The 9,729-nt window shown below is 40.0% G+C and overlaps 1 protein-coding gene across 1 annotated transcript in view; it reads right to left on the bottom strand.

The window, feature by feature from the left end:
* Nucleotides 1-935: 935 nt before the first annotated feature.
* The window catches only part of sh2d3ca (SH2 domain containing 3Ca), a 111,031-nt gene continuing 102,237 nt past the window's right edge, over nucleotides 936-9,729 (bottom strand). Inside the window, exons 10-12 of the mRNA XM_052037197.1 lie at nucleotides 7,154-7,265; nucleotides 6,261-6,467; nucleotides 936-3,554 (exon numbers count right to left, since the gene is read on the bottom strand). Of these exons, the coding sequence (XP_051893157.1) occupies nucleotides 3,379-3,554; nucleotides 6,261-6,467; nucleotides 7,154-7,265 (495 nt within the window). The 3' untranslated portion in view covers nucleotides 936-3,378. The remainder of the gene's footprint in view (nucleotides 3,555-6,260; nucleotides 6,468-7,153; nucleotides 7,266-9,729) is intronic.

Here is a 9,729-nt window from a genome sequence, read left to right as displayed (position 1 = left end):
TGCATTAATGCACATCTGACAAGAGGTGCCCAGAATGTTTGAAGGCTTTCTTGAAGACAGACTAAGAAAAAATATCAAAACTAAATTTCAAGATTCGAATTGGAGAATGAAATTTTTTGTTTTCGCTATTCTTGTGAGTACATACCTCCATCGCACATATCTATCACACTCAGAGTGGCCGCAGGAGGTGCAGTGTGAAATACTTAACATGCCACCTTGGAACAATAAGAGGAACAACTGAGGTTGGGGACTGAGGTGTTTTGGAGCAGAGTCTTGCTCTGAGGCTGACCTGTGCTGTACATGACTTGAGAGCACTCAGTGCTGAAACTAGATCGCCAAGATGGAAACAGTGTTGTGTTGCTCTGCACTAATATCCATCATTATGATCAATGTTGAATAGGCAAATTTAGAAGAGGCTGCAGACTGCCTTTAAAATGAAGCACCCTCCCCCTCCCTCAAACACCGTCAACAGATAAAGGTTAATGGTTTGAGTCAAAGGAGATGGCCTTTGGAATTCCTTAAAGGGATCAGCCTGTAAAATAATGCTCTACCAGAAACCTCTATGTATTAACAGTTTCCACTGCAAGATTACTAAAAGCTGTAACAGTAATTAAAGGTGGCAATAACATTATTTAATGAATTGCCACATGATCATAAATGGTATGGAGATATACCTGTATTCTTACTACTATCGGTCTTTATTAATGAGTCTTTTTTTCCCTCCTCTCCTGAAAGCAGTGTCTTACTCTAGGGTATGGTTTTCAAAGGGCGTCAATTGATCATTCTCAATTTGTCAGTTTAAATGGAAATTATTCCCAAGATAATCAGTGCTCCAAGATTATCTAATTTAGCACAGACCTGGAATTAAACTGGCGGGAGATCTTTAACTAAAGTATAAATTATTAACAGATAAAAGCTATAAAGTATTATTTTCTCATTTTTTCAGTTTATTAGCATTTTTTCAACTTTTAATTAACTTGCACATTTAAAAAAAATCATTTTAATTGCACCAATGAAGTCTGAAATGACACACAAACACTTATTTTCCATCATACATATCTTAATACAAATGAATACATTCATAAACAACCAGGATTATATTCTATAACAAAGAGGGCATTTTTATGCAAGAACATAGAATTATATACATCTGTGTTTATTTACACTGTGCCCTAGTTGCAAAGCAGAACACTGAAGGGTTTTGTGGTTGAACATAAGTGGAATTAAGTGACTTGAAGACCATATCAGGACCCAGCTCTCATATGAGGTACGCTCTTTTCCTGGGATACAGGATTGATATTGAAAATGTATTAATTACCGGTGTAATTCAGTTAAATGTTTAGACCTGTGCATCTGTAGTCTCGTGTTATACCACTTAACATGGTGTGTGCTAGATAGAATGCTATATTTTATTTTGTTGTATGTGAATTGCAAAGTGTAGTTTTGGCAGCTTCTGTCATCAGTCTGAAACAGAATTATGCTGCCCCCTTGAAAAGTCCACTCCAAAGTAACATTCTGGGAATAACAGTAAACATTAGCACTGTGGTGAAGGCCAGTATTCAGGTTCAACACGCAGTTCATCGGCTTTAGCAATAAGATATACCACTTATGTGTCTTTCTGTATTTGTATTTACTAACGTGGTCAATACTTTCAAGTACATGTGTAACGATGTATTTTGAACTTAAGTTCTGTATTCTTTTAATACAGAAAGTCAGCTACAAAAGAGTGAGTCTATTCCAGACTGTCGCATTTTTCCACTTCTTCAGTGCGAGACAGTTTGATGTGCAGGAGATCTACAGGACTGAGGGAAAGGTTAGTTTTCCAATATAAAGCTACTTTGAGTACAATTACCCAGTTTTTGTAAAAACCCTTCCCCACCCCCTCCCTCCCTGGCCACCTTTCTTCTGCTTTGTCTCCCGTAGATGCTTGTGTGTATTTCCTTGGGCTTCACTTTCTTCAAAGTAGTTTAACACAAATGAGTCCAGTTATAAAGGATTGGAAAGTGTAGATGGCATGGCAGCTACATCCAATATTTCATATGTGGGGAAGGTCACTCAATAATGATTGGAAACCAAACATTTGCTTCCTAACTAGTTTCTCAGGTAATGGGCAGAAGCTGCGTGGATCTCTATCCTCTGTTGTTCAGCCTTGCCTTCCCTGTGCAAATGCTACTTTCTACCATTAGATGAGATGTCCTCGCACACTCTTCACCATAGCTGGATTGGTACATGTACAGGATGTTTTTGATGCCACTCTGAGTTTATCCAACCATTTAACATGTTGATCAGTCTGGGATTTCCCTTCCCACCAATACAGCAAAGGTGATGTATTCACATTGGGTACTGAGTGCTAATGTGCTATTTTACTCCCAAATTATCTTAGAGCAGGAGAATAAAATTTTACTGTACACTAATTTCACAGTGAGACAGTCAGACTTGTCATTTTATGGGTAACAAACCAAACAACACTAGTTTTGTCTTTAATTCAGCTCTGTAGGAGTGTTTTCCCACCTCTTTCTTTATGGTTTTGTTGATTTTTGAGACATTTCTTTCAACCTCAAAGATGCAGGATTCAGATAAGTCTGATTTCTGCAGTGGAATGTCATCACTTTTACAGCTATCATTTTTCCATTAAAGGTGCTAGATAAATGCATGTTGTTGCAATATTTTTGGTTAGTTTTTTTTGAAAAAGTGCAAATCCTCTCAGGTTTGGTCATCTTTTGAAAGATTTATAAATTTTCCACTATTTGTTTAGTTCCTCTTCTAAAAGGTGCTGGTATCTGCTGGAATGTACTTTCAGACTTCAGAACCTTATCCACATTACTGTTGTTCAATACAAGTTTGAGCGGCAGCCTCAATAAACTAGTAGCATCTTGGCTTAATCCAATCTTAACTGCAGGTCCGTTTTCCAGCATGACTCACTGGATAACAACCACAGCCGATTTTTCTCCCCACTTCTCCAGTCTAAAATAAATTCCCTGATGCCCTCTGTAGCACCTCAATACTCATCTGGATGAGATGAGATTATTTTTCGCAAATATTTTACTGTGGACTACTCTCATCTGTACAGCTTGGCAATAAATGGCTAAGAGTTTTATTAAACCTCTCTTTAAGTCAGAGATCATTATGGTTTCTTTGATCGAAAATAGTTGCCATTTGAAATCCATCCCTCCATGCCCATTTCTTCCTGTTTCTTTATGATTCTGTGCACACACCCACTTGTGAATTACCAATGACTCTTAGGATAGTGCTTTGTCAATTAAACAGATGGGATTTCTAAAAAATATTAAATTAGAAGAAAAAATAACACAATACTAGGAAATTCCTTTTTAGTGATCCCTTTGACCAAGCTTGTAAATTAATGATATTCCCTCCAAGCTACAATTCACTGTGACGAACTAGAGGCTCCAGCTTATTTGATAGCGCACATAGGACCTTGTCAAACTTTTCATATCGCTCGACTTGGCTGCCCCCTGCTCCTCGGTTCCCCCACAGCAACCGCATTTGGAACTCTGTCTTGAAGACTTCAAGGACTTGTTCATTTTCCTGAAAACCTGAGGGGTGAAAAAGAGAATAGTGTCACACCACACTGTGAACGTGCTTTGAAAACAAAATATTGTGCTCTTCAAAGTTAGGGTTGCATAAACATCTTCTTTCCCCTCCCCTTTTACTATAAAAATATTCCCATTTCTTTGTTACTCTTGAGCCCTAAACCTAGCTGTCATTGATTTTTTTAATAGAGCAAGTTATATGATCTGGCAAGTAGTTGAATTGGGGAAATTGCAGGGCTACAGCAAAAAGGTGGGAAAGTGGACTTAAAACAGCTGGCATAGGATTAATTGAGATACCGTGTGAAGCTTTTCCACATTGTCCCAAACCCATAGCTTTGCTTCAGTGTCCACAGAGCCCATCCCATCTCGCCCACAAGATATTTCCACTTCCTACATCAAACACCCTTGTAAGATAAGAGAAGATTTCTTTATTAGTCACATGTACATCGTAACACACAGTGAAATGCATCTTTTGCATAGAGTGTGCTGGGGGCAGTCCGCAAGTGTCGCCACACTTCCGGTGCCAACATAGCATGCCCACAACTTCCTAATCTGTACATCTTTGGAATGTGGGAGAAAACCAGAGCACCCGGAGGAAACCATCGGGGAGAACGTACGAACTCCTTACAGACAGCAGCGGGAATTGGAGCCGGGCCACTGGCACTGTAATAGCGTTACGCTAACCACTACACTACCGTGCCTGCCTCTCTGAGTAAGAATGATAATTTTTTTTAATCCATTTTTGGGATCTAGGCATCAGTGACATTTATTGTTATCCTTAATTGCCTTTGAGAAGGTGGTGGTGAAGCTGCCTTCTTGAACTGTTGTGGTGCTTCTAGTGAAGGTACTTTCTCAATGCTGTTGGGTAGTTTCAGAATTTAAATCCAGTGATAATTAAGGAATGGTGATATATTTCCAAGTCAGGGTGGTGTGTGACTTGGAGGGGAACCTGTGGAGGTGATATTCCTCTGCACCTGTTAAACTGTTCTTTCTTGGCGGGTGAGGTTGTGGGTTCGAGAGCTGCTATGTCAGTAGTCTAGGTGAGAAATTTCAGTACGTTTTGCTGATGGTACTGTACACATTGTGCACCAGTGGTGGATATTGTGCCAGACAAGTGGGCTGCTTTGTTCTGGATGGTATTCAGCTTCTTGAGTGTTGTTGAAATGGCACTCGTCCAGGCAAGTAAAGCATGTTCCCCTACACTTATGACTTGTGCTTTGTACATGGTGTAAAAGGCATTGTGGTGTCAGGAGATGAGTCACTCTCCACAGGATACCCAGCCTCATACCTGGTTTTGTAGCCATATTATTTATGTGGTTGGTGCAGTTGAGTTTCTGGTTAATGGTGACCCCAATGGCGTTGAAGATAGTAATGCCATCGAAGGTCCAGGGTACATGATTAGACTGTCTCTTGTTGGAGATGGTCATTGCCTGGCACTTTGTAGCACCAATGGTATTTGTCTCTTAGCAGTCCATGCCTGAATGTTTGATTGGTCTTGCTACATGCAAGTATGGACTGTTTCATTTGATGAAGAGTTGCAAATGGACTGGAACTATGTGCAGGCATCAGTGAACGCCCCCATATCCCTCCCATCGTCATTCTCCCCCCAACCCCCTTCTGACTTTATGGTGCGCGGAAGATCATTGATGAAGCAGATGAAGATGGTTGGACCAAGGACACAGCCTGAGGAACTCCTGCACTGATGGCCTAGGGCTGGGATGGGGACTGACCTCCAACAACCACATCCAGCTTCCTGTACTGAAATAAATGCATTCCCTATGCTCTGGATAAACAGCTAACATAAATAATGAGCTTTACCACCAATATTAAACCCATCAGCCTGGACTATGTCCAAACCCAGAGAAGAAAGCATGCATTGATACCTGCTACAGAATAGTAATAGTGCACATACTTTCTTATTTTAAGTTCCCCTTCAGCTTCCATGTATTCCCCTAAACCAGACAAGCAAATTGCTCTTGGCTTCATGTCAATCGTGTTTTGTAACCATCTACATGGCTTGTGCAGGATAACCTTTTTATAGGGATTTCCTTCCTTTCCCATGACAAAATAACTACCAGCTGTTCGCTGCAACCCCTCCTCCCATACTGGACCAATGCACAAAAGCAGTCAGGAATATTCATGTGCTAGTCACATCGTCCTATGCCATTGTCTGTTTTCCACTTTTCCTTCAAAGTAAATGTGGTTTTGAACTAAACAGTTCAATGAGGTCTTGGTTTGGGCCTCTGTTGTATGCCATAGTACCTCATGACAATGGTTGTACTATGCTGGCTTCAGTAACCCTGATTTAAAGCAGTTAAAAAGGGAATTCGACTTGGGTTCCTGTCAGTGACTGATGCTGGAAAATGACAGAGAAACAAAGGACTGCAGATGCTGGAATTTAGATGAAAAACACGATGGTGCTGCAGGAAGTCAGCAGGCCAAGCTGAGTTCCTCCAGCATCATCTGGAAAATGACAGAATTGGCCAAGGGCATGGCAATGCAGTGATCAAACAGCCAACAGTCACTGTCAAAGTTCAAGTGTAAAAATTGGATTTGCTACCTGGGTGGGAGCGTGGGCTGAACCCATATAACATGTCTCGGAGCCTTCAGAACAAGGAGGAGATAAAGGGCGGTGGGGGGAGGAAATTATTGAACAATGTCAAATATAACCGTTCATTTGGGTAATGAAAGAGATTTCTATGAATTTACCTTGTAGTTTCAGTTCAGCATTGGTTTTATATAGTCCCCCATGATGTGCAATTGTTCTTGCAGCCTCCAGATGTGACATAACCACCTCCACGCCACTGTCATTGATCTCCCATGGCTCAATGTTGTCAGTAGTTGCCAAGTTACGTTCAAGCAAAGTGATGAGAGGAACCACGTGAGGAAAGGTTGTGTTGGTCAGTGGCGATACTTCTGAAAGGTAGGGTTTTTAAAATAAAAGTCAGCAAACTATAATAATTAGAAGTGCAGAATGAGAAGGGCCATCAACCTTGCTCTTTCCACAGACCATCTGCCCAATTAGAATCTCTACTTCATCCATTTAATCTGTTGAGGATTAATTCTTGATAAATACTCTCTGATCCCCAAAAGTAATGAAGAAAAATTCCAAAATATTCATCTGCATTTCTCCATCCAGGCCTTTTGACTCTGCAAACTTCTTTGTAGCAACAATCCCCCTCCCCCCACCCTCAACCCATTTTTTGTTTTCTCAGGACCCCTGTGGGGTATTTCATCCTGGTGGTCTGTTCCTATTCTTATATCTCCTAGAACTTATTTTTCAATCAATTGACTGCAGGGTTTGTTTATGAAGGCATTTATTTCATAAATTTTCATGCGATAGCCTTTTCTCCATGTTAAGAGAAGTTCTTCCTATTTTATTGATATTGGATCTGTATCTATTTAAGTCTATAATTTCTTCCCAATCTCATCTGAGCATCAGGTGAGGCATTAAACAGCAATTGGACATTTATCCCAGAAGGGGCTAACTGGCCACCACAGATTGACATTGGAGGTGTGTGGTCTCACCAAAATCTTTTCCCTCAGTATAGGAAAACAATTTAAAAACAAATCTCTATGTAGGATGAAACTCTGGGCATTACCTTTTCCTTCATTCATGTTTCTCATGAAGGGTTTCAGCTTCTTCTCATAGAGAATGGCTCCCTCTGTGTGCCGTTGCCGAAGAGTTATCCATGTCTGCTCGAGCCTTGAAATCTACAATGCAAACCTGAGGTGAGTAAATGTTGTACCTGAGAGGATGCAGATTTAAAATGAATGGCACCATCTGATGGTGGGCAACCTGTGGTAAAACTGCAGTATTCACCTGTGCAACTGCGTTGTTGTGTCACAGAGGGGATCTTGATACTGGTTACTTATTTTTGTTATATGCCTTAATTGAGTTCCTTTTGGGGTAACGGTAGAAGAAATGTGGTGCAACCGATGCATAAGTGTATTTTTAAGAAGATATTTGATAAGGTACCACATGACAGACTTATTCAGAAAGTGGAAGCATTTGGGTTGGTGACACCTTGTGTACATTATTGGCAAATGGTTAACAGCAAAGAGTAGTGGTGAACAGATATTTTTCTGACTGCAAGAAAGTATGCAATAGGGTCTTCTAGGGGTTAGTAATTACTAGTACAACCTGAAGCCGGGTTTAAGGTGTTTAATATTGAAGTCCAGGTTAATATAAACCTTGTTAAGGTAGCAGGCAGTGAACAGATTTGCAGCAGAGTTCAGGAGGACAACAACTGAAGCTGTATGACAGATGCAACTAGGCTAAGTGTGAAGTGAGAGCTTTAGGGAGAAATATAAACTAAATGCTATTTTGAAGAGGTGGTACAGTGAAAGGGCAGAAGAATCTGGGATGATATTTTGCACTTTGTGAAGATGTCAGGAAAAGTTGATGTGACAATTAAAAAAGGCATATGAGATAATAAGTTAGAGTATAGACAATAAAAGCAAGGATGTTATGCTTAAACTTTACAGATCACTGATTGGGATTCAGATGGAGCAACGTTTACAATCCTGGGTACACCACATTAGGAAGGATGTCATGATCCTGGAGGGGGGGACAAAGGGGTTTACCGGGATAATACCAGTGATGAGGGAACAGCTATCTGGAGAGACTGAGGAAGCTGAGATTGTTTTGAAGTTTGTAATTATATTAATTAAACAATTAATTAGACCATTAGAAGGATGATAAGATGCAAACAACAGAAAAATTGGCTATTTGGTTGACAGTAAGGAAGAGAGTTTTCAACTGCGGAATGACATCAGTGGTCTATGGTGGGCAGAAAAGTGGCAAATGGAATTTAATCTAGAAAAGTATTGGGGAAGGAGAAGGTGCATATCGAGGGGGGAGGGTGCAGAAAGGCAAAGGAATATACAGTAAATGGGGGGATACTGAATGATGTGGAGGGATAAGGAAACGTTGGTTTGTATGTTCAGAAATCCTCAAAGGTAGAAGGACAAATCAATGAAGTGGTTGAAAAAGTTTATGGGATGCTATCCTTTATTAGCAGACTTATGGATTGTGAATGCAGGAATGTTATGCTAGAACAATAGCTTGAATACTGTGTTTAGCTCTGGTCACCACATTACCTGAAAGATGGAGTGAGTGTAACAGAGATTTATGAGAACATTGTTAGGACTGGAAAATTGTAGCAATGAGGGAAATATTGAATATGCTAAGGTTCTTTGGAACAGAGGAGGCAAAGGGGAGACTTAGTTGAGATGTACGAAGGACCTGGATGGAGTAAATCAAAAAGACCTATTTCTCTTGGCAGAGAGTTCAAAATCTGAGTGCATAGGTTTAAAGTAATTGGTAGAAGATTACAGGGGAGATGAGGAAATTTGCAGCCTAAAAGTATGGTAAAGGCAGAAAACCTCATCACATTTTAAAATGTTCTTGGATGTTTATTTGGAAAAATTGTGACCTGTAAGGCTTTGCTCCTCTGGCTAGGACATGGGATTAGGATATACAGCTTTTTTTTTGACCAGAACAGAAATGTAGGGTCAATGGGTCTACTTCTGTGTCAAAAATTTTCTCTGATTCTCCTTGAAGCAGCAAAGTTTAAGGGAGAACCTTACAGAGAGATTGTTAATTATGAAGGGTCTTCATAAGGAAAGGCAGGATAAACTGTTTCCTTGGAAAAGTAGATCAGTGGATAGAGATTTTAGATTTAAAATAAATGTCAACTGAGGAGAAATGTCTTCATACAGAGAGTTGTTAAGATCTGCAGCACCACCTGAAAGTTGTATCACATTCCATTGTAATTTTAAAAAGGCAATTAGATAAGTACTTGAAGAGCACAGGCTGGGTGTACCCCTTTTGCTATAAGCTTCAGTAATTCTAAAGGATATTGATTTTGTAGATTTACAGAATAATGGAACAAGTTGTGAAATTTAATCCCGAGAGCACCAGAGAAACCCCCCCAGAATGTTGTTTATTGGGAATGTAGTTTCTTAGCCACTGTAAATCAATTGTCCTATTATACAATAAAGAATCAGTGTAAACAATATCACAGGTGGCTGACGAGTCCTGCAAGAAGGTCCAGAAACACAAATTCTCTTTCACCTGGAACAGTTCAGCCAACACCTAACAGGAATCACATTTTAACCACAAGGGATGAAGCAAAGAAGGACAGAGTTTGAATTCACACATGCAAGTTCCCTA

This window comes from Pristis pectinata, chromosome 23 (genome assembly GCF_009764475.1).
Source record: "Pristis pectinata isolate sPriPec2 chromosome 23, sPriPec2.1.pri, whole genome shotgun sequence".
In the NCBI taxonomy this organism is placed as follows: Eukaryota; Metazoa; Chordata; class Chondrichthyes; order Rhinopristiformes; family Pristidae; genus Pristis; species Pristis pectinata.
The sequence above is the reverse complement of the archived record's forward strand: the minus strand, read 5'-3'. Positions and strand labels throughout refer to the sequence as shown.